At 57.6% G+C, this 24,192-nt stretch overlaps 1 protein-coding gene across 1 annotated transcript; it reads left to right on the plus strand.

The window, feature by feature from the left end:
* The first annotated feature begins 683 nt into the window (after positions 1–683).
* On the plus strand, positions 684–18,673 carry ALPL (alkaline phosphatase, biomineralization associated). The gene is made up of 11 exons (XM_008148124.3): positions 684–801; positions 4,485–4,604; positions 4,925–5,040; positions 6,191–6,365; positions 7,090–7,265; positions 10,197–10,340; positions 12,249–12,318; positions 14,387–14,521; positions 16,618–16,809; positions 17,400–17,519; positions 18,191–18,673. The coding sequence occupies exons 1-11, from the start codon at positions 741–743 to the stop codon at positions 18,454–18,456; spliced, it is 1,575 nt and encodes a 524-aa protein (XP_008146346.2). The 5' UTR covers positions 684–740; the 3' UTR covers positions 18,457–18,673.
* Positions 18,674–24,192: the final 5,519 nt, after the last annotated feature.

Genomic DNA, 24,192 nt, shown 5'->3' on the forward strand with positions numbered 1-24,192 from the left:
AAGAATCGCCCCAAATCCTTCCTGTATGTGAGCGCAGAAAAGCCCCAGTGTTGGCAAGGATGTGGAACTCCCCGAGCATCTGTTCACATTCCCACAAAAGAATAAAGGTAACATCTCAACGCAGAAGAAAACTTGGGAAACGCTCAAGAGCCTGAAGACTGATGTTCTAGAACAGTCTTTTTAAGGTGTGGTCCATGGGCCGACAGCAGGGGCGTCGCCCGGGAGCTTGTTGGCAATGCGGTCAGAATCTCCGGTCGAGGATGGGGATGGGGGCAGAGTCTAGCTTAACAAGCCCCGCAGGAGGTTCTGACTCATGCTACAATTTGAGGAGCAGTGCGCAGAACGCCCCAACTCTGGTGGGTTCCGGCGGACTGACAGTGAGCGTTCACTCGGGAAATGGGAGGGAACCACTCTGTGGCACGGCACTCATTCATGATTCTACCGCCGTGTGATTAAGCTTCCTGAGGGAGAGACCACCTAGATTGGCATCCCCAGGTCTGGCTCGTGGTGCTCAACAAAGACTTCGTGAATGAATGAACCAACAAAGGAATTAAGTAAATGAACATATGAACTCTGGAGCTGTGGCCCACGTGTCCTTTTAAAAAAGTTTTCGTTTTTCATTTTTAGGATCGGAACATCAGCTAACATCAGCTAACGGCTGACCCCTGCCAGCCCACCCCTCCCACCCACGCGGATTGTACCTCTGGGCTCCAGAGAGAGAGCAGGGCTTGGAGCGCATCATGATTTCACCATTCTTGGTGCTGGCCATTGGCACCTGCCTTACCACCTCCTTCGTGCCAGGTAGGATTGGGGGGCACAGACGGAGGGCGGGAAGACCTGGTGCAGGCGGGGTAGGATGAGGGCATTGCCTATGTTCAGGGTCACAGAATCACCCAAAGTATTTAAGAGCAGGAAACAAATGTTCAGAATGGAAAGTCCCAGCTCGGCTACTGCACATGCTCGTGTTGTCGGTCACGCTTCCCTGCTTTGTATTTTCTTGTTCTTTAATTGAGGTTTCTCTTTTCTCATCTCTCTATAACCTGAAATATAACTTATCCGATAAACTCTTCCAAGGCGTGGTACGCTAAGACTCCTGTCGGTTTTGTCTGCTTAGCTCCTGGAGCAGCGAGTGCATTTCCTTGTGGTTTGTAACTCATCTCCAACAGGAGTTCGTTTTTTTGTTTTCTATTGGACAGTCATATGGAAGTGTTTCTACAGCGCAGATTATATCAGATTTTTCAACGAGTTCTAGATAAGTTTTTATGTTAATTTCTCAGTTCGGGGTTCTTACGCCATAATCTCAGAGCCCACTTAGCACTGGCTCCGTTTTGGAGTCGAGTTCACATTTCTCATGACTGGCTCCTCTCCCTGTCCCTTCCATCGCTCCGAGGTCTAACATGCACATTAAACAGCTTCAACCTAGACCTGCATCTTGTCTTACATCCCAGGGTCCTCAGCATCCGCTCCTGTTTACGTCTCTGGTTTTGAATTTCCGGGTATACCCCTCCCCTCTTTTCCTCCCTTTTCAAGCTATGTACTGTTTTTAATTGTTTTGAGTTGGGTTTGTTGTTGTTGTTTCCAGCATTTCAGAATCTGTGATTAGAGCGGGGAGCCTCTCCGGCTCCATCCACCACGTGGCTGGAAACACCCCCACGGCCCTCACTGAGCCTTAATTTCTCCACCTGTCCAGTGGAGATAATTCCTCGAGGCTCTTGTGGGAAGATCAGGGTACAGTCACAGTGTCCAGCAGGGAGGGGGGCTATTAGGGAGAAGATATTTCAACAGATCAGAAAACTGGGGTACAGAGAAGGACTGGCCTTGCCAGGTCACCCAGCGAGTCAGTACAGAGCTGGGATGAGAACCCGAGCTGCTGGGTTCCCAGGCTGTCGCTCCCTCTGCGACCCCCGGATGCCTTTCCTTGTGTACCTTTGGGGACCCAAGACTGAGTCCCTGCTTTCTCAGCACCCAGCTGGTGAGAGGTGAGCAGATGGATGAAAAGGAAAAAGAATGAAAAAGTGATGAAATGAAAAACCTTCAAATATTCAGCAATTAAAAAAAATTCAGCAATTCAGTTTTTTTTTTTTTGGTGATGTTTCATTTTAGGCACTCCGGTGAGTGTGCAGAGTGGTACACAGTGTTTTCTTTCTTTTTAAAAACCTTTGGTGTCACTTACACCAAGTTAGTTATAGATACAGTTTTAGATCCACGTAAGCCCCGCCCAGATCAGGGAAGAACACTTCCAGGCACGGGACACCCAGGGCCTCTCCCTGCCTCCCAACCCCCACGCCGAAGGAAGTGACTCCCAGTAGGTACATTCCTGCCACCACAGACGAGGTTTGCCTTTTGAATTTCACATAAACAAAATCCCACAGTACGTGCTGTAAGCTGACAAGTATAGCGTTGCATGGTGATTAGAGCTGAAAAAGAAATGGGCTGTGAAAACAATGGCCTCCTGATATTCAATTGTCCAACGCCGTCCTGGCTTCACTCGGTTCTCTGACAATGAAGTCCGGTTGGCATCCACTGAACCGGACTGAGGGGCAAGCCCTGGGAGGGCTCTGGTGAGAATGGCCCGGGTTCCGCAGGGAGCAGCACAGCGGGGAACTGGGCAGACTGGTGGCAGAGCTTGTGTGGGGAAGGAGCAGCAGGTGCAGGGCGAGTGGGGCGGCAGGCTGCAGGTGCCAGGAAGGGCAGGAGTGCATCACCACCAGGTGGCACCCAAATGGCCAAAGAAGCTCCTGGACCAAAGCTGGGCACTGCGGTGGGGGTGGGGGTGGGAGATCTCCTGAGCCAGTGGCATCCCAGGCTTTGCCTCATTCAGTCCTAGCACTGCTGTAGGTAGCTGTGTCCCCCGCTTTGCCTGGGGTCTGAAGTTAGTGAGCTCAGCAGACACCTTCAGGAGAGAGGCAGTGCTGGCGGCTGCCAGGGAAGGTGCTGGGCTAAGGGGTTGGGGGGGTGACCTAAGGGGAGACCTCTTGGGGGGAGGGAGTGAAGTGTGGATGGGCCCAAGGCTTGAGGCCAAGAGTGGCTTCCTTCTGCCTCCTCCCCCACCTGAGGCAGGGGCACAGCCCCTAGCTGTGTGGGTTTCCTGTTTTTCTTTTCCAGCTCTAATCTCGATGCCCCCTGTTGCATTTCATAACGTGGAGGAAATACGGTGGCCGCCCACCAGGCTGCTGTGTGCAAGGCTCCTGGCACTCGCCCGGAAGCCCTGCAGGGCAGCGCAGGCCTGAGCTGGGCCCAGGGGTGAGGCGCGTGTCCTCAGCCCACAAATATGCAGCTTGGCCTTGGACAAGACTCTCCCGCTCCTCCCGGCCTCAGCCTTCCTTCTATGACCGGGAGGCAATGGAAGACAGAGCCTATCTCCGGGCTTCTGTACCCCATGCGCTGGTTTAAGGGGCCCAAGTACAGAGGGGAGCCCAGCAGGCACGGGAAGGCCCCTGACGCCCAGGGACAGGGAGCGGGGCCTCTGGAGAAACATGGGAGTCCAGGTCTGGGGGTGGAATTACTGGGGGGCGGGAGGGGGGGGGCGCTTTTCATTTTCTCCTGTGGGCCAGGTGAGTCACTGCCTAATCCACTCATAAGACCCTGAGAGGAAGGTACAGACAACGCATTTGAAGGGGGGGAAACTGAGGCTCAGGGAGGTGACTCGTCTACACAGCCGGGACTTGGCACAGCCATGTGGGGAAGGGGGGCAATTGAGGTTCGACAGACACCACAGCTGTGTTCTTTCCACTGGAGGATTGACTACTGGACACAGCACAGGCGAGGGAGAGGGAGAGGGAGAGGGAGAGAGAAAAAGAGGAAGAAAAGAGAGCATTCCTGGTTCCATTTTATCTCAAGATTGGAGATCCAGAACGTGCTAAGTTATCCTGACAGGAGGGAGATTGTGCGTAGCTCTTTCCATTGGTTCCTTAAACACAAGGCAAGTCTTTAAACAAAAGACAAGTTTCACTTTCCAGCACTAAGCCAGGTTCCTGCTGAGCCTCCTTTAATCAGTAAGCCATGCAGAGTTTATAATTGATGACTGAGACGTCTGGGGACTCCCGCAGTTGTAAGTAGTTTGTTCTCTTGAACGGCTTAAACATTACCTTCCTAACCTCGCGCCAGCCCAGTTCACTTGCTGCCTTAGCAGAAATGTCCCTCTACTGGGTTGGAGGAAAGAGCCTGGGCTTTGGAGTGGAACTCAGCTCTGCCAGTGTCTGCCCGTGCTGTGTGGCCTTGGGCTAGTCGCTTGGTGTCTCTGAGCCTTGGTTTCTTCATTGTGAGATGTGGGGAGAAGACCCAGGGTCCACAGGCTTGTTTGGACGATTAGACGGGAATAGGTTTACAAACCACACCATGACTGTCAGATGGGCACCTACTGCTCCCCCCCCCAAGTCCTGGCACCCTGCCCTCAGGCATGAGAAGTTGAGGTACCTGTAAGTCTGGGGATGAGAAGCTCGGCCCACCCCCTGCCCAATGACTCTGCTTTTCTGTCTGTACAGAGAAAGAGAAAAACCCCAAGTACTGGAGAGACCAAGCTCAGCAGACCCTGAAACATGCCCTGAGCCTTCAGAATCTCAATACCAACGTGGCTAAGAATACCATCATGTTCCTGGGAGATGGTGAGGCCGGAGGCCGAGGGAGGGGCTGCACAGGGCATCGAGGGTGGGGGCCGCAGGGCCAGGCAGAGGTGAAGGGGACTGTGCTGAAGAGGCTGGAGCCCTGGGGACATTTTAAGAGGATGGGGCCAGGCTGTGGACCCATGAGACCGGCCGTATGAGGCGCTCCCCTGAGGGTCTGGGGAGGGGAGGGGAGCCCAGTCACATTTCCAGAGCCGTTCTCTGGTGCCCGGTGCCCAGCCTGAGTTGGCACCGAACCAGAGAGCTCTGGGTGCCCGAGGAGAATGGCCGGAGAGGCTGAGGCCCCCTTTTCCCCTCCACAGGGATGGGCGTCTCCACGGTGACGGCCGCCCGCATCCTCAAGGGCCAGCTGCACCACAACACCGGGGAGGAGACCAGGCTGGAGATGGACAAGTTCCCGCACGTGGCCCTCTCCAAGGTGAGCTCCAGCCCCCGCCTCCGCGTGCCGCTCGCAGGAGAGGGAGGGCCAAGTGCTCGGCCCTCCTGGCGCCTCCAAGGCCCTACTGTGAAATGGGAGCAGCAGCAGCTACTTCCCAAGACTTTATTTTGAGGGCTTAGCTCATTGATTCTTAAAAATCGGTTGAAGAATAACATACAAGAGAAAAGTGCACACACACACAGCGTGGGTTTTCACAAACTGCCCGTGTCGGTATAACCGGCATCCGGGTGGATGAACGTGACAGCAACCAGAGGCCGCGGGCCCGTCGCAGCCCGAGCCCCCGCCCGCCCACCCGTGGACTAGCTGTCCCTGCGTTTGTACTTGATATAAAGGGAATCGGGCGGTATTTACTCGTCCACGTGGTTCTGTTGCATTCATTCTCCCCCAAGGTGGCTTGGGACGTTAATTCAATGACTGCTGTAAAGTGGTAGCTGTTGTTACTGGTGTCGTCATTGTTGGCAGTGGTGCTCTGAAATAAAGATCCTCTAGACCAAGCATGTCAAACTCATGGCTGGCGGGCCGCATGCCTCGTAATAAACGAGTTTGACATGCTTGCGACACTCCCAGGGAATAGCAGGGACTGGCTGATGTTTTCTGTGCTTTCAAGGAGCTCTCAGGCTGGTGGGGAAGGGAGACAGTTTCAGGGTCTCTACTAGAGGTCTGAAGCAGGGGAAGGCCTCGTCCCCATGTCCCCATTCTAGATCCTGCCTCCCCTCGCTTTCCCCCCCGCCTCCTTCAAGAACTGAGCCTCCCGCCCCTCATCTTTCCCTTCTCCAGAACTCACCTGCCTTCCCCTCCCCCTTGCTGGCTCCTACAGTCCCAGACTCAGAGAGAGGCCTAGCTGGCCCAGCCCCTCTCCTCTGCCAAACGCTTCCACGTGTTGGAGAGTGGCCTTCCTGCTCCTTTTTGCTGCCCTGGCTGCCAGGGCAGAGGGAGTGGGGGCAGGAAGTGGGCAGCTAGGTGATGCTGTGGCTCTGGGGGGACCTCAGTGGGCAGCAGGGCTCAGCCAAGGCTGTGGGAGACCTCTCTGTCTCCCTCATGCCCAGGCCCCATGGTGGGAGTGGGGGTCGGTGGGCAGCAGGGTGAGCCAGGGCCTGGCCATCTTCCAACCCTCCTTCCCTACCTGCAGACATACAACACCAATGCTCAGGTCCCCGACAGCGCGGGCACCGCCACTGCCTACTTGTGTGGGGTGAAGGCCAATGAGGGCACCGTGGGGGTGAGCGCGGCCACCCAGCGCTCCCACTGCAACACCACTCAGGGGAACGAGGTCACCTCCATCCTGCGCTGGGCCAAGGACGCCGGTGAGTGGGGGTGGTGGTGGGGAACGGGGCCCAGCTCTGTGACCTGTCTGGGCCTCAGTCTTCCCAACTGTACAATGGGGAGAGGGTAGGTAAAAGGTGCTCTGCAGGGCTCTTCCAGCTCCGATTCTGAGAGTCTGAACTATTCATGGGATCCCGCCCAGGACAGGAAGGCGGGTGGCTTAGGAACCCACTCCGGTGTGGGTCCTGGTCCTGGAGCATCTCCCTGAGGCTGTTCATCCCTCTGTAAAACGGGCACGAAATCATCGCCCCTCGGAGGCTTGGTGTGAGGAAGGCCAGGGGCCCAGCCCAGTGCCAGCCCGTGGGGGGTCAGGAAACATCTCCTCCTCCTTCCTCCTGGAAGCGGGAGGCTCTGGCCCACGTCCCCTGGAGTTTTAGGGTCAGGGTACGAGGCCAGCTGACACGGGTGACACCACCCCCTGAGAGCCCACAGGGGGCCGCTGTGCTCCTGCAGGCTCCTCGGTGGAGGAGAGGACTCCGCCCAGGTGCTCACAGCTCAGGGTCCTCCGGGAGGCAGAGTGTCTGAGCTGCCAGAGTACACGGAAGCCACAACACCCCACCCCACCCCCGTTAAGTACTGATGGGGAGACTAAGGCCCAGGCAGTCATGCAGCTAACAGGAGGCCAGTCTTTAGCCAGGAGGAGGGAGAGGCAGCCTGGACACCACCGTCTCCAGGTGAGGCCAACCCCTCCTGTCCCACCCCCAGGGAAATCCGTGGGCATCGTGACCACCACGCGAGTGAACCACGCCACCCCCAGCGCCTCCTACGCCCACTCCGCCGACCGGGACTGGTACTCGGACAACGAGATGCCCCCAGAGGCCCTGAGCCAGGGCTGCAAGGACATCGCCTACCAGCTCATGCACAACATCAGGGACATCGAGGCGAGTTCGGGGGGTGCAGTCAGTGCAGGGGCCCCCGGGCTGGGAGGCAGGATCTCGGCGGGGGGGCGGGGGGGCTGAGGCCTCAGGTACAGGCTGGCACGGGAGAAGCAGCTTGGCCTGGCTCCCCAGACACCTGGGAGGGCTCCCAGCCCATTAGAGGATTTGTGGTCGGGGCAGGGAGGCTCTGTAGGATTTCTCCACGGTGGGGCTGAGGGATAAACCCTGATGTGGCCGCCACCACACGGCAAGAACCAGGCGCCCAGGGATTATTTTGTCAATTGGAGCCTGGCACTGCACCCCCACAACACAGAGAGGTGGGGTGGCCATCTGAGGGGACTCTGCCCTGCACATTCCCACGTGCACCAACAGGTGTGTGCCCCACGGACTCATCCAGAATGCCCAGGGACAAGGTAGTGTGGACGGGGTAGCACCAGCTCTCACTTTTAAACTTCTTGGGTTCAAATCCTTGCCCTGTTTGCTAGCTGTGTGACCTTGGATCAGTTACTTAACCTCTCTGAGCCTTCCCTTTCACACCCCCTTTGTGAAATGTACCTATCGCTCTGTAAGCCTATTGCAACATCTAAACACAATGGTCCCTGTAGAGGCTGCAGGGCCTGACACCCAGCGAGTGCTCAGAAAGCGATGGCATTGATGAGTGGCCACTTGTCCTTGCCCGAAACACAAGCTTTAAAACCCCGAGCAGGTGCGTGAACGCTTGCCACCCAGACATGTCCAGAGGGGTCCCCACTCTCTCTCCCTAAATGAGAACCTCTGGCTTGTTCCTTTCTCAGTGGGGATCAGGTGGGGGAGCAATGGGACTTTGCCCCCCCCCCCCCGCCGTCCCCGAGCCTAAAAGGGGTTCAGTGAGGCTCAGAGGGAGCTCCAGGTCCTGCCTACCCCTTACCTCTGTTTCTAACCTTACCAGACAAACTCGCTGGCTCCCAGACCCTCCTCTGTCCCCCATAGAGTCCCCCAATTTCAAAGTGCCCCCCAGCCTCTATACCAGCCCATGCCTTCCCTTTCCCTAGCGATGGCTTAACACCCTTTCAGGACAAACTGTCCTGCTGACCCGTTTAGTGAGCATATATCCAAGGCCCGGCCGCCATCCTGACCCGTGTCCTGGGACAAGTCACTTCTCCTCCCCAACTCAGTTTCCCCACCTGTACGAGAATAGAGAGCCCGCTTGCCCCCTGCTAGGGCCACCGGAGGCCGAGATGAGGTCATGATGTGAGAACATTTGTTGTACAAGCACAGGGTATAATTATGGGACTGCTCTTTAGAGAGATTTGGCAGGAGCAGCCTGAGAGGGGACAGGAGTTTAAGGGAAGATTTCTCCAGTGGGGGTGAGGGGTGGGTGGAGGGGGGTCCTCAGGAGCCACTGGGGGATGAGCGTGGGGGAGAGTGAGGCGGGAGGGCCGGGCAAATACTGCCCCTCCTCCCTGGCCTCCTTTCTCCTCATCCTTTTCTGTCCCATCGGCCCTGCATCACCGCCACCCCAAAGCCCCCGGCCCCAGGCTGCACATGAAACAAAAATCCCGGTGTCCGCCCTGAAAATAAATATCTTTGCTAAAAAAACAACAAAAAAAGAAAGACACAAACCCAAACCCCAAAGCCAAACAGCAAGTCTGTTATTTGGGATTTAATGAGCCCGTGTGAAGTCTCTGCCGGGCTGGAAACGAGGAGGCTCCGGGCACGAAGATTGGGGGCTTCGTTTCCACGCCGAAGACGCCAAGGGGTCAGGTTCTGTGGGAATGGGGGGGCAAGGGGTCAATGACCCGGGCCCCTTCTCCTTCTCCTCTCACAGCCTGCTCACCCCCAGAGAATGTGCCCCTATGGGAACACCCCCGCGGAGGGCCCCCCTGGGTGCCTGCAGGCCTCCTGCGCCGGTCCTGGGGGGGCGGGTGCTATTTCCACTTTATAGGGAAGGACACGGAGGCTCCGAGAGGAGGAGTGACAGGCCCTCGGTCAAGAAGGGACAGAGTCCGGATCCAAAGCCATGTCCCCACCGGCTTCCCATGATCCCGGCTGGTCCTGGGGCGCCCTGCCCATCTGGACCTCCCCGCACAACCTGGGTCCCGGGAGGCCAATGGAGCGGAAGGTAGAGGAGGGCCTGGAAATGCCAGGCGGCTCTGCGCCCCGAGGTGTCAGCCAGGGGCGGCGGCCTGGGCTGACGCCTGTGGTGACAGGACACCGGTGTGGTGGTGACTGTGGGCGGCAGCTGTTATGCTCTTGGCCCCGTTTTAAAAATAGTCAGGACTTCAAACATGGACTCCCAAGGAAAACAAACAGTCCCGCGTCCCCGCCCGCGCAGGCAGCGGCGGGTAAAATTAGCCTGGCGGTGCCTCCGCAGACGGGAGCCCTGGCCCGCTGTTTGCCCGGCTCCCAGCTGGGCTGCCCCAGGACCTCCCGGCGAGGCCTCCGGGGAGGAAGCCCTTGGAGCCTCCCCCGTGGGCTCTGCGGACACCGCGGGGCCCCGGTGCCAGGGTCGGAGAAGGCTCGGGTTCGAATCCTGGCTCTGCCCCTTCCTGGCTGTGTGGCCTTGGGGAAAAGAAAGCCGATTTCTGCGGCCACGTCCTCGTGGGGAAAGTAGAGTACAGTACACGTCTCCCTTGCGGCCTGGGGTGAAGTCGAGTGGAGAGTGTGTCTGGGGCGCTCAGGCCCTGACACAGGCGGCGCTGAACGGCGGCGCTGTTCTTACCCAAGGGGCATTCTGTCAGGCGTCTGGAGAGCAAGTGAGGGCGAGTATCCGCAGCTCTGACATTTCACCATCCCGTAGACTCACTGTCCTCCCCCACCTGGAAAAGGGAGGTCCCGAGAGCAGGGCAGACTGACCCAGGACTCTCCGGCGGGAGAGGCACCCACGCCACGGGGCCCCTGGCGCTGCCCGGCAGCTTGGAACCCCAGGGTCCTGATGGCTCCTGTCCCCTTTAGGTGATCATGGGGGGCGGCCGGAAGTACATGTTCCCCAAGAATAGAACCGACGTGGAGTATGAGCAAGACGAGAAGGCCAGGGGCACGAGGCTGGACGGCCTAAACCTCATCGACATCTGGAAGAGCTTCAAACCCAGACAGAAGGTAGCCGTTCAGGGACCGATGCGGGGTGGCCTGCGGTGGGGCCGGGGCTGGGTGGTCATACTTCTCACCTCAGCAGGCTCAAATGGCCTAACAGATACACGAATGGCGCATAGTAGCAATCAATCAATTCCTTCCTTCAGGGGAGGGCAATGGGAGAGCTAGGCAGCACGAAGGGGGGTGGGCCAAGGAATAGCCTGCATGGACGTTCAGTCCCCTGAGCCCCTACTGTGTGCAGGGCCCCTACTGTGTGCAGGGCCCCTGGCTGGCATGAGGTCCAGTGATGGATCGGATGGTCAAGGAAACGTGGAGCACTGTGCTTGCACGGTGGATGCCCAGGACCTACTGGTGCCCAGAGGGGACGAGCCACAGGGAGGGGCTGAGAAGGCCTGACCGTGGGGAGAAGGAGAGGCAGCTTTGGGAGGTCTTGCAGGCAGAGGCGCAGGGCGTGCGGTAGAAGCCCTCCGCGGTGAGCTGGCTCTGGCCAGGGCGAGGGCACGTGCTGGGGAAGGGAGGCTGGGACGTGGGAAGGGCCCGGGCTCTGGCTCCCGGAGCGGCTGTGGCCTTTGTAATCTGTGCTGCCGGCCGCCGGGCCTGGGGCAGCTGGGGTCTGGATGACTGTGGTCAGGGCTGAAGACAGTGGGGAGCAGCCTGGCAGCCACTTTGATGTCACTCTAGGGTTGGGTTTCTGAGGGTTCCAGGACTGGCCCCAGGGGAGGCCTGGTGGGCTGGGGCTGGGCCAGGAGTGAGCTGGGGGCAGGGGCTGGGGAATGGCCCCCGTGGGGCTGGTGAGCTGCTTTGAACCTTTCCCATTCCTTCTGAGTCAGCTCGGGCTGGGCCAGAGCCGCTCCCGGCCCAGGCCAGCAAGACAGCCTCGATTCCTCTACCTGGGACATAGGACCAGAGCTTAATTCTTGCATAGGCAGGGAGCTCCAAGGAGCTCAGTCTAGACCCCCAAAGGAAGGAGAGGGCCCCCGGCACTGGCCCAGGCAGGGCATCACCGTGGGCTCCCGGAGGCCATACATTCACTGCGAACCATGCCTTAAGAGTGGGTTCTAGAGTGTCTTCACCACCGAATAGCTATGTCATCTGTGTGCCTCAGTTTCCTCATCCGTAAAACGGGCATAATAATCCCGACCTCACAGGGCCGATGTGGGGATTAATGCGATAACACACCTCAGGGAAGCAGAGGACAGGATGGGAGTGGGGGAACAGAGCCCCCCTGCCTTAGCCATAATAGCCTCCTTCCCATAATAACCCCTGAGGTTTGAAAACCACTGATCCCAATGTCATTGCCCAGAGAAGGCAGAGGACACTCCCCAGGACTCACAGCTGGTTCCTGGCAGTGCGAGGACCCCCACTCCAGGCCCTGAATGCTGCCACCTCCAGGCAAGACAACCGGCCTCTTCCTGTGGCCTCTGTGCCCTGGACCCAGCACATAGGGGGTCCCCAGGGCAGAGCTCGGGCTTCGCTTCCCCCCAACCCCCACCCCGCCGGCTCTCCATGGCCCAGGAACACAGCTCATACCTCTCAGCGGGCACTCAAGACTCCTTGTGACCTGTGCCTGCCTCTTCTTTGCCCCATGTTCCTCTATTTAGAACTCAACTCCCTGACCCCAGGCTGATCAATTTCCACTTGTCCTCCAGGGCCTCGTTAAGACATCACCTCCACCAGGAAGCCCTCCCTGATCTCACCGTTGGGCTCAGTATTCCCTGGTCTCTCAGAATTCTTCCCCTACATTAGACTTACCTATTTATTGGTCATTTCTTGAGGGTAGGGATGGTCGGTCCTCAGGGAAGGATTGTTAAAGGATGAAAGGAAACCAACACACGTCCCAGACTCGGGGACCAGCTGGGGTCAGTCCTTGTCACTCCCCCAGCCCCCGCACGACTGACAGGCCCTTCCTCCTAGCACTCTCACTACGTCTGGAACCGCACCGAACTCCTGGCCCTCAACCCCAACACCGTGGACTACCTCTTAGGTAAGGGGGCCGGGGGTGGGAGTGGTGGATGCCTGGCTGGGTGCCCTGGGGCCAGAGCTGTGTGACCCAGCATCTGGGGGTGAGGTCTCAGCCTGCCCCCCTTCCCCCCCCCCCGCCCCCGCTACTTAGGGATCTTTGCCCTCAGGCTCCAGGGCCTGGGAGGGGTGAAGAAGGGGTTCTGGTTCATAGAATTTCGGCCCCAAATCTGCTGGCTGTGCAGGGTGAATAGCACATTGAGCACAAAGGGACACTGAGGGTCAGAGAGGGGGAGCGACCTCTGGCACGCCACCCGGCTGATTAGCGCGGCCCAGGTAAGTCGGAGCTGAGGCAGACACGTCCCAGCCATGGAGCGGGGGCCCGGAGCCAGCCCTGCTGTGTGGCCAGGGCGGAAGCCGGCCTGGCTGTCTCTGCCGGTCTTGACTGGGGGTGCGTCCTCCTCCGCAGGGGGAAGGGAGCCAGGGTAGGGCCCTGGGCTGGGTGGCCGGAGACGTGGGCACCACCATGCAGACACCCGAGTCCTCTTTCCCACCCGCCTATCATGCCCAGCAAGTGGCGGCAAAGCCTCCTGCAAACCTTCCCGAGGAGCTCAGCCCTCAGGTCCTGGGTGTGTCATTGGTGATTATGGGCTCAGAGCTGGGCGCCCGGAGGATCCCCCAGATACGTACAGCCTCTGCTTGCCTGGGTCACATGGCACAGACTCTGCCCCACACAGGCTGTGTGGAGCTGTGTACGCACTCACGGAGCAAGACAGTGCCACTCCTGGCTCTTAGAGCCAGAGGGCTGGGTTCAAATCCAGCTCCCACCACCTAGGAGCTGTGCAACCTTGAGCAGGTGGTTTATCTTCTCTGTGCCTCAGTTTCCTCTTTAAGAGGAGGAATAATTCTATAAAATGGGGATAAGGACAGGGCCCACCTCGGGGTTGTCATGAGGATTAAATGAGCTAATGTACTGTATAGGTTATCGGTTGCTGTGTGTCAAACTATCCCAAAACTTAACAGTTTAAAATAAGAGTACATTGTTGTTGCATGTGCTATCTCTTTGGGTCAGGAATTAGGAGCAGCTTGGCTGGGTCTCTCAGGAGGTTGCAGTCATCTGGAAGCTAGCCTGGGTCTGGGCTTCCAAGACGGCTTGCTCATATGGCTAATGGGTTGGCAGGAGGCCTCCGTTCCTTGACCCTTGGACCTCTCCATTGAGCTGCTTGAGTGTCCTCACAACATGGCGGCTGGCTTCTCCCAGAAACCCAAGAGCATGCGAAGCAGAAGCTGCCGTGTCTCAGGCCCAGACCTGAGAGTCACACATCGTCATTCCTGCAGAATTCCGTTGGCTGCACAGGCCAGCCCTAGTCATTGAGGGAGGGGGGCCGCCAGGGCTTATTGGGTGCCCTCTTGGAGGCTGGCACCTACCAGCTTCCAAAGCACTTGGAGTGGCACGTGATACAGAGTGGGCATTCTGCGAATCGGAACTCTTGTTTGGCTGTGCACACACTCACGGAAGGGCGATTATTCTGGAAGGAGACCCAGAACCTAACACACCAGCCGGTACACATGCCATCTTGTGACATGGACAAGAAATGGGTCATTCCTTGCTTCCTAAACGGGAAAACTGAGCTCAGTGAGCAGAAGGGACAGTGCCCCCAAACCTCCTGTTGTTTGCCTGCGCAGGGCTCTGTGCACTTCAAACCTGGCCTGTGACTGGCATGTAAACACACAGCCACGCTGCCCGGTCCAGTCCAGGGCACAGTCCTGCCTGAGGGACATGGTGCTGTGTCCGGGGCCCTTCAGGCTGGGAGGTAGGCGGATGGACTTGACTCCCAGACCTCTGCTCAGCAGCTGAAAATAGCCGTTACTGACCCCCTGAGCCTCAGTCTCCTCTTTAAACGGTCATGGTGACCTCTCTCCATGGTGTGCCCACACCACACTTTGGGTGCCACGAGCCATCCAGATGAGCTTCCTTCCCTCCACTTTGCCCCCAAGTTGTGGGTGGGGGACCCGTGCTCCCATAGACACCGCCGGTTCCTTGGGGATCCTCCTAGCAGGTCATGAGGTCTCACCACCCACCTCCTCCTCAGGCCTCTTTGAGCCGGGGGACATGCAGTACGAGCTCAACAGGAACAACGTGACGGACCCTTCCCTCTCCGAGATGGTGGAGGTGGCCATCAAGATCCTGAGCAAGAACCCCAAAGGCTTCTTCTTGCTGGTGGAAGGTAGGGCTCAGGCCTGGCTGCAGGGCCACTTGCCCGAGAGCTTGTGGGTGCACAGCCCTGAGGTCAGGGGACAGGGAGGTCCAGCTCTCAAAGGGAACTGTCCAGTTTGGGATGATGGGGGGGAAGTCCTTTTGGGAGGATGGGTTGTGGGTTGGGGGAGAAAAGGGCAGTGCTGAAGCTCCCAGCCCAACAAGCTGTTCATCACACATGCATGTGCGCCAGGCTTCCTAGTCCAGGAAGGCTTCCTGGAAGAGGAGGCGGGTTTCTTCCTTCTGGGAGGTCCTCCCGGAGGCCTGGCTCTGGAGGGGTGTGCAGCCCCCTAAGCTTCACCCCTCCCAAAAGACAAACCCGCAGGCCCAGTAGACATCTGCACTCGGAGCAGCTGCCTGAAGGCTCAAGGACGCAGGCCCAGGAGCCTCTTCTGCAGATGCCTGCTGGTCCACGGGAGCCCTCACAGCTGGACTTCTATTGTTATTAGGCATGTGTGGGGCCAAGGTCAGGTTCCTCAGTCCTGTCCCTGAGAAGAAAAGGCCAGGGCAGGCCCTGCGACATCCCAGGTCCCCCCAGATTGGGAGAGTCAGACCCTTGGGGAGTGAACAGTGCTGTATGTGGCAGTCATAGTTTCCCGGGCGGCGGCGAGGCCCTGGAGTCAGACTTGGGCCCTTGTCCTGATGCAGCCACCCACTGGCTGTGTGACCTCCACTGGCTGTGTGACCTCCACTGGCTGTGTGACCTCCACTAGGATGTTTCTATTTAACGAGGCCCCACACAGTCCCCTCTCATAGAAGGGTTATTAGCATCCATTATGTTCAGAGACATAAAGTACTTGGAACAGGGCCCGGCAGAGAATACATCCTCAGTGTTGCTATTCTGATGATGATGATATTTGCATACTAGCTAAGTCAATAACAGTAGGAAGTTTGAGGACATGATAAAGTTCCTGGAATCTCCCGAAGTTCTAACAGCCACTGTCTTCATGTACACATACACACGCACACACATTTCCACACATACAGACACACTCAGACCCCTCCGCCCTCCAGAGGCCAGTGGCCGCCAGCCCGGCTTGACCACTTTCTTGCCAAACCCCGGGGTTCCCATTCAAGCATGGCGGTCTCGGTCTCGGTCTCGGCCTGGCCACGACCAGGCCTCTGACGCCGAGGACCCAGCCAAGACCCAGCGGCGGTGAGCAGGGGCTCCCCCGGGAGCAGAGCTCTTTGTGAGCAGGGCCAGGACTGGGCCCGCCAGGCCAGCTGCTCCAGAGCCACAACAAAGGAAAGACCCACCCTCCCAGCCTGCCAGGCCAGAGTGGTGAGGCTCGGGCCAGCGGCAGGGAGGGTGGCCAGGCCCCAGGCTCAGGACCCTCCGAGTTGGGAGGGTCCACCCAGGCAGCATCTCCTGGTGGGAGACGAGGAGGCGCTCCCGCAGGTCACACAGCCCTTGACTGTGACCTTGAAGCCGGCTTTGTGCCAGGCCTCTTGTACTCACTGTGGAGGCAGCATGGGATGCATTAGGACTGTGCTTCTCACTCAGGGGGCACTGTTCGAAGTGCAGGAGGAAAAGCAGGTGATCTACAGTGAGGCACCCCTGAGTTCAGATCCCAGCAAACACCACGTTGGGCACGTGACTTCCCCACTCTAGGCCTCAGTGGCTCCATCTGTAAATGGGGCTGATTGTACTCACCTCTGCCCAGGATTGATGTGAAGGGGAAACAAGATACCGGCTTGTCATGCCTGGCACCTAGGGGGCACTCAGGCACGTTGGTTCCCTCCCTGCCTCTCCGACGTCTCGGGGACTCCAAGCAGCTGAAGAAGGGGTGCTGGGAGCAGCGTGGGGTGGTGGAAGGCGCACAGGCTTTCAGTCAGGCGGATCTGCTTGAAATCCTGGCTTTGCACTCTCCACGTGTAAGCCTTTGGCCCAGCAACTCGCCCCTCTGAGCTGCTGTCCAGGCTGAATGGCTGCGTGGAAGCCTCGTGTGTCTGGCATGCGGCAGTTCCCCACCAAAGGAAGATGACCCCGCGGTCGTGTTGTGGGGCTCGGGGCTGCCCATCTCCTTCCCCTCCTCCTCACCCGAGGCCTTTGCTTGGTGTCCAAAGGAGGCAGGATTGACCATGGGCACCACGAGGGCAAGGCCAAGCAGGCGCTGCACGAGGCAGTGGAGATGGACCAGGCGATCGGGCTGGCCGGCACCATGACCTCCCTGGATGACACACTGACCGTCGTCACTGCTGACCACTCCCACGTGTTCACCTTTGGCGGGTACACCCCCCGTGGCAACTCCATCTTTGGTAGGTGGGCCTCCAGTGGGGTGGGCATCTGGGAGCAGGAGGGGGTTGGAGAGCCAGCAAGCCCAGCGCCTGGCACAGGTGGCACTCATGAGGATTTACTGGTGGTTGGGGGAGTGCAGGGTGGAAGGACAGAGCGAGGGGAGTGCATGAGTGGGTGGCCAGCTGCCTAGATCCATGGTCGGCAAACTGCGGCTCATGAGCCACATGCGGCTCTTTGGCCCCTTGAGTGTGGCTCTTCCACAAAATACCACGGCCTGGGCGAGTCTATTTTGAAGAAGTGGCGTTAGAAGAAGTTTAAGTTTAAAAAATTTGGCTCTCAAAAGAAATTTCAATCGTTGTACTGTTGATATTTGGCTCTGTTGACTAATGAGTTTGCCGACCACTGGCCTAGATGATGGATGGATGGATAGAATGAGAGAGAGGATGGATAGATGGATGGGAGGGATGTGGGCACAGCGAAAACTGAGGGATGGTTGGTGGGAAGTAAATCAGGTTTGGAAGGTGGCTTCAGGGAGGTGGGTTGGGCCCTTCGAAGGGACTGTACCCCCAGTGCTCCAACAGGACCCCTGGACCCATGTCTTCCTGTGCAGGTCTGGCCCCCATGTTGAGCGACACGGACAAGAAGCCCTTTACTGCTATCCTGTATGGCAACGGGCCTGGCTACAAGGTGGTGGGCGGTGAGCGAGAGAATGTCTCCATGGTGGACTACGGTGAGACTGCCAAGACGCAGGGCTGGGAGGGGACAGGACGCCCCTCGGGGATGGGCCTTGTGGTCAAGGTCCGGGGTCTCAGAATAGCCAGCGCTGAGTCAGAACAGTCTCAGCGTGAATTCCCTGTACCATTCATTAGCTCTGGGACCTTGGGCCCATAACATCAGCTCTCAGCTTCAGTTTCCTCCCTAAACGGGTTCTACCTCCCACGGTCACCCTAAAGGGGTCTGATGAGCTTAGCATGGAGCCTGGCACAAACAGGTGTTTGCTATTCAAAGTCGTTTTTACTGACTGCATAATATTCCAATGCACAAGCCTTTCCAGGGTGTTCATCCAATTCCCTATTGTTGAATGTGTGTTTGTTTTGATGTCCCCAGAGGCCCCTGGGGGGTCTAATGTGCAGCCAATGGTAAGAGCCTCTCCTAGGTTGACTTTCCTTCTAATCCAAAAAGCCGATTTTCTCTTCTGAGGTTGAGAGTATAGGCTTCTATGTTAGAACCGACTCAGGCCGGAATCCTGTGGCCTGTGTGGAATGTCTTCCACGCACTCAGCCTCAGTTTTCCCTTCTGTAAAATGGGTCATTCCGGCCAGCCTGGGAGGGGCACGGAGAAGCCGCTGCCTAGCACCAGGCCCTTGGCAGGCTCTCTGCAAGTGTTTCTTCTGGCCCACAGCTCACAACAACTACCAGGCGCAGTCCGCCGTGCCCCTGCGCCACGAGACCCACGGCGGGGAGGACGTGGCGGTCTTCGCCAAGGGCCCCATGGCACACCTGCTGCACGGCGTCCACGAGCAGAACTACATCCCCCACGTGATGGCGTATGCGGCCTGCATCGGTGCCAACCGCGACCACTGTGCCTCAGCCAGCTCCTCAGGCAGCCCCTCCCCGGGCCCCCTGGTGCTCCTGCTGGCCCTGCTCCCCCTGGGCATCCTGTTCTGAGGGCCCAGGGCCGGGGCACCCACTAGCCCATGACAGATGGCCAGCCTCCCTCTCCCAGCGTTGCACACCGCCTGCAGCCCACACCTCAAGGGGCAGGGAGGTGGGGCACCCACAGCCTCTGCAGCTGCAAGGAAGGGGACCCAGGAACCAAAGTCTGCTGCCCGCCTCGCTCCCTTCCGGTCCTTCTCTGGGCCCAGACCAGCGCCCAGCCTCCACCCCCACCCCCACCCCCACCCCACGGCCCCTTTGGCCAACAGGGTAGGTTTCTCTGGGGCAGGCAGAGAACAGACTGCAGAAATCCTCAAAGCATCTTATTTTTCTAGCAACATATTTCTCCAGATCCGGAGGCTCTGGAGCTTCCTTGGAACATTCCAGATCTGACCCTCCCACCCCCACTCACCTTCCGTCTGGAACCTACCAGGGCCCTCCATGCTCATGTCCCTACCTGAAGGGGAGACCAATCTTCTCTTCAGGATGGGGGTTTGCTCACTCACTCACTCATCCCAGGCCTCCCAGGGCTCCCAGGAAGCCAGCTCCTGGGACTGGCTGTCCCGCCCCAGGTGGCCTGGGCTGGGAAGAGCAGGCTGGCGGGTAGACACTTCCCAGCTCCGCACACACACTCGCCAGCTCCTCTCTGAAATGACTCTCCTGTTTGGAACGGCAAAAAACTTTTTCTCTTTTTGGTGTTGGTTAAAAGGGAACACAAAACATTTAAATAAAAATTTCCAAATATTTTTGAGGCCAGAGCTGAGTCTTTGTGGTCAGGGAGGAACTTAGGCCAGAAGTGGAGGTGGGGATGGGGGGAGGGGGGAGGGTTCTCCTGGCCTGGGGGCTTTAACACCCATCACCTGGGTGACTTTGGACAAAGTGCTTTGTGTCTCTGCATCTCCATTTTCTCATCTGTAAAATGGGAGACAGCCCACACCTAGGTTGCTGTGAGGATTAAAGAAGAATGTCTGTGTGCCCCGAAACCCACAGGAGGAAGGCCTTCTAGGGCCCTTAGACACCCTGGCTGCATGGCACCCACAAACAGAGCTACATACCTTGGCCCATGGTAGCTGCCCATTCATTCATTCATTCATTCACGGATGTTGAGTATGTGCTAGACCCTGTACTAAATGGTGAACAACACTGATGTGCTACCTGCCCTCTCAGAGCTTCAGCCTGGCTTGGTGACTGTAATCCCTTCGTTCCTGATTGTCAAGCCTGGGGCCTGGGTGCAGGATGGCACGTGCCATTGCGGGTATACAGAGTTCCCTGAGTCTGTTCCCCTCGTCATTGGAATGAACGTCCTTATAACAATAATAGCAGTTAATGTTGATCATTCACCATCTGCCCAGCTTGGTGCTTGATGCTTTACAATCCTCTATAGGAAATGGGCCCCACCATCTACATTTAATGATGAGGACACCAAGGTGCAGGAGGTGAAATGATTGCCCAAGATCCTACAAGTGTGGAGCTGGGATTTAAATCCAGGTCCATTTGATTCCAAAGCTCCTACAATTAATGGCACCCCTTGTTTATTATGCGTTTCTAACTTCCTATCAACCAGGTTCTGAGGCGGCCAATATGAATGACCCATCACACATCCAGTTAAACATGAACTCAGAAAGCTGAGACACCATATGTCAGGAGTGGGGGATCCTTCAGAAGTAAAAATGCAACTGAGCAGATTTCCCTCTGAGCTTCCTAGCAGTCCTAGCAAAAAGAGAAATACAGCCAAGCTGATGCTGAGATAAAAAAATTAAACTACATGCCTGGCCAGTGTGGCTCAGTGTTGACCCATGAACCAGAGGTCATGGTTAGATTCCTAGTCAGGGCACATGCCTGTGTTGTGGGCTCCATCCCCAGTAGGGAGCATGCAGGAGGCAGCCAATCAATGATTCCCTCTCATCACTGATGTTTCTCCCTCTCCCTCTCCTTTCCTCTCTCTGAAGTCAATAAAAACATTTTTTTTAAAAAGTAAACTACATGTGTGGTGTTTTAAGGTGTTATCTTCATACCATCTTCATAGTTGCCATTATGAGCCACTAGGAGTCAATCCACCATGGGCCTCCAGGAGACTGGGTGGAAGATGCACTTCAGAGTATCCCGCCACGGGGGCGAGGGAACTGGGGTATTTATTCTCCAAGTACACCCCACATTGGCTAAAATCTGCTCCCGGAAAAATTACCACCCTGAGCCTGCCAACCTGCCCCTGGAAGGGCTGAGAGAAAGCCCCCCAGGCCTGTGCTGGAACTTCAAATACTGAGAGGAAAACAGGGGTACACTGATGGGTTAAAAAGGCCATGATTCAGAGAGATGAGGCTTCAAGTCTCTGCTCCACCGTTTCCTTGTTTCCAGGAACTGGGGGGCAAGCCACTCGATGTTTCACTCTCACATTGATGTTTCTATCTCCCTCTCCCTTCTTCTCTCTCTGAAAATCAATTTTTTAAAAAAAGAATAAAGATGATCTGACAAATTATTTTCTATTCATCCAGATAACCCTGTCTTCTATTAAAGATAAATCCACAACTCAACACAATAAGAGTTCATTTCTGTTTTAAACACCTGGTGGTGCCTTTGGTCAGGTGACTGGGACCCAGGCTCTTTCCACCTTGTGGCTCTTCCCTCCTCTAAGTTCCAGATGTCCTATTAAACCAGAATGTCTCCCTACTAAGTTCTATCTGACCAACACATTGATGGAGGGGACGCATTGGAGGAGACATCTTTTTTAACTACTTCTTCCTGGAAGTGACACACAGAGTCCATTGGTGAGAACTAATCACATGATCCCACTTGGATGCAATGGGGGCTGGTTGAGCAGCTAGTTGCCACCAACAACTCTATAGCAGGTTCTCCAGAACCTGGGCACCACGGATACGTGGGGCCGGATACTTCTCTGTTGTGAGGAGTAGAGGCCAGGGATGTCTAGCAGCATCTACTCACTAGATTTCTAGGTGGCAAAACCATAGCCTCCCCCCCCCCGCCCCCGCCCCCGCCGCCTATAGTAAGAAAAGAGCGAGAGAAGGGGGTGGTCAGCAGGCCGTCTTGTCTCAGCTTCGCTCATCCTCAGGGCACCTTCCCACTCACACGCTCCCCAGACGGCACAGAGCATCCGCACCGTGTTCTAAAACACCGGGAACTTTCCCATAGGATTGGATTTCGGGCTTCTTTGGAAAACTGGAAGGTGTGGCTGCCACTGGGCCACGTTGCTACAGGGCCGTGGTCAGAGGAGCTGACAGGTGGCTGCCCATCAGGTTTGCCACACGGTCGGAGGACCTCGAGTGCCATTCCAAGAAGCTGGGAGTGGATCATGAAGACCCTGGGGAGCCATGGAAGGTTCTGGAACGGGGACGTGAGTGTCCTTCTTGAAAGATCATCTTGGCAACCGGTTTCGAGGACAGCTTCAGGAAGAGGAACTAGAGGCTGGGGGACCAGCAAGGAGGCTGTTCAAATAGACCAGGCAGGAGAAGCTGGGGAGGCTGGACAAGCCCCCAGAACACACGAGGGTCCCCGCTCCTGTTGGTCAAGAAGGAAGTTAGGACATCACGTGAACGGATAGATCATTGGGAACTGCTCAGATTGAGGGCGGGAGGGAGTAGCACACCTCCTACGCACCCGCCCACTGAACACCGGAGACGTGACTGTACGTGGCCACCGTGAGGGTACATTTCCTCACACCCCCCCACACCGTCCCGGGAGGTGGACACTATTCCCATCCTACACATGAGAGAGTTGCGGCAAGCTGAACCCAGGTCTGCCCGACTCCCAGCCCATGTCCCCCCACTTTGCCTCTGGGATGCTAATCTCTCCAAGGAAAACAACCCCAGCCCATCAGCCACAGAAGCCTGTCCATGGGGCAGTGAGAGCCTGGGAGTTTATAATTAGTCCTGGTGGCTCACCAGGACCTCCCACCGAGATCTAGCCAGCCGGTGGGGGATGGGAATTCAGTTCTCAGAAGAGGATTTGGGCTCCCAAGTTCCTGTGTGGCTTCCTACGACCTCCTGGCGATGCTGCCTTGATGACAGCGCCAGCACCAGGCCCTTTTCTGGTTCCCCAGCCACCTGTGTCCAAACCTCAGCACCTCGGGATGGGTGCCCACACAGGCCCCCCAGCCAACCATGGGCAGGCCCGGCCGGGGTCCATCATCGGCCAGTGCAACTTCTCCCTCCTCCCCGCCCCCCGCCCCCGGAATCGAGGCTTAGAATCATCGAGGCGATGGGAACACTGTGAGGATTTCTGTGGGGTTCCCGAGGGCCACGCACTATTCCTAGCGCCTCACAGCCCTTAACTCCTCTATCCTCCCGGCCCTCCGTAAGGGGCCGGCGGCCAGCAGCAGAGCACACGCCTGAGAGCAGCGTCGCTCAGCTCCGCTGACCACCGCCCCGCAGAAATGGGGGGCAGAGCGAGCCGGCCACCCCTTCCACCTTTTCAAAAAAGCCCCAAATCCAATCCTATGTGAAAGTCCCCCATGTTTTATTTTTATTTTTTTTAATGTATTTTATCGATTTTTTTTACAGAGAGGAAGGGAGAGGGATAGAGAGTCAGAAACATCGATAAGCTGCCTCCTGCACACCCCCGCCCCCCCCTGGGGATGTGCCCACAACCAAGGTACATGCCCTTGACCGGAATCGAACCTAGGACCCTTCAGTCCGCAGGCCGACGCTCTATCCACTGAGCCAAACCGGTTAGGGCAGTCCCCCATGTTTCAAAACACTATGAGGGTGCTCTGTGCCGTCTGGGGAGCATGTGAGTGGGAAGGTGCTCCGAGGGTGAGAGAAGCCGAGAAGAGACGAGCTGCCCACCCAAGCCTCCCACGCCCCTTCCTAACCCTAGGGCAGGGGTTCCCACTGTCCCCATTTTCCCGGTGAAGAAGCAGAGGCCGAGAGAAACTGGGTAACTCGTGTGAAGTCACAGCGCTAACAGGAGGCAGGCAGGACTCGAAGCCAAACCCTGCGGCTCCAGGGAGCGGATTTGATCCTGCCTTTGTGTCCTTTGGCGCTGCACCGGGTGAGGAGCAGAAAGGAGGCGTCAGGAATGTAACTGCAGAGGTTCGGGGTGGCGGGGCGGGGCGGGGCGTCCGTGGCGGAGATCCTGTTATCCTGGGCCAGTGCCCTCGTCCCGGTGGGAACGCCCAGTGGCCTCCACCTGCCCATGCCAGGGCAGGCTGGCTCCAGGGTCTGGGGGTCAGCCTGGGCTGGCACACTCTGGCTGAGGGCCCTGTCACCAGCCTCTTGCCCACTCGGGACACCTGGTTGGGGAGCAATGGCTGCAGTGAGGCTGTGCCCCGAGGCCAGCTGGCTGGGGCAGGGTGAAGGAGGGCCCTGGGGCGGGATCCGGAGGGGCTGGAGCCGTAATCACGTACCCCTCACCCCCAGAGCCCCGGGCCAAGATCGGAGCCGCAGCCCTAGCCGCTCAGGGCAGGAGCAGGCGCTGTCCCCACACGCACCCTGGCAGCCTGGCTCAGTGCGGATGGGCCCTCCGTCAGCCCTGAGCCCTCCGCTCCTGAGGGCTCTCCTGGGCCACGGGACTCCTTCCACAGGCCCCAGACAAAGCTCAGGCCACTGGGCGTCTGCAGGCCAGAGGAGGGAGACAGCCCAGACAGAGTCAGACGCCAAAATGAAGTCACACCGTCAAGTGGGCAGGAGAGCCCAGCGCCCACCCCTGGCAAAGGATTCTCCTGGGTGCAGCCAACTCAGGGCCAGCCATGCCTTGGGGCTGTGGGTGCTGATGAGAAGGGAGGACTCGCAGGGA

Source organism: Eptesicus fuscus, chromosome 9 (assembly GCF_027574615.1).
Source record: "Eptesicus fuscus isolate TK198812 chromosome 9, DD_ASM_mEF_20220401, whole genome shotgun sequence".
Taxonomy (NCBI): Eukaryota; Metazoa; Chordata; class Mammalia; order Chiroptera; family Vespertilionidae; genus Eptesicus; species Eptesicus fuscus.

Coding starts and splice junctions, on each gene's coding strand:
- ALPL (XM_008148124.3), top strand. CDS start 741: ATGATTTCACCATTCTTGGTGCTGGCCATTGGCACCTGCCTTACCACC. Junction 5,041..6,190: donor CGCACGTGGCCCTCTCCAAG/GTGAGCTCCAGC, acceptor CCCTACCTGCAG/ACATACAACACCAATGCTCA. Junction 14,522..16,617: donor CTTCTTCTTGCTGGTGGAAG/GTAGGGCTCAGG, acceptor TGGTGTCCAAAG/GAGGCAGGATTGACCATGGG.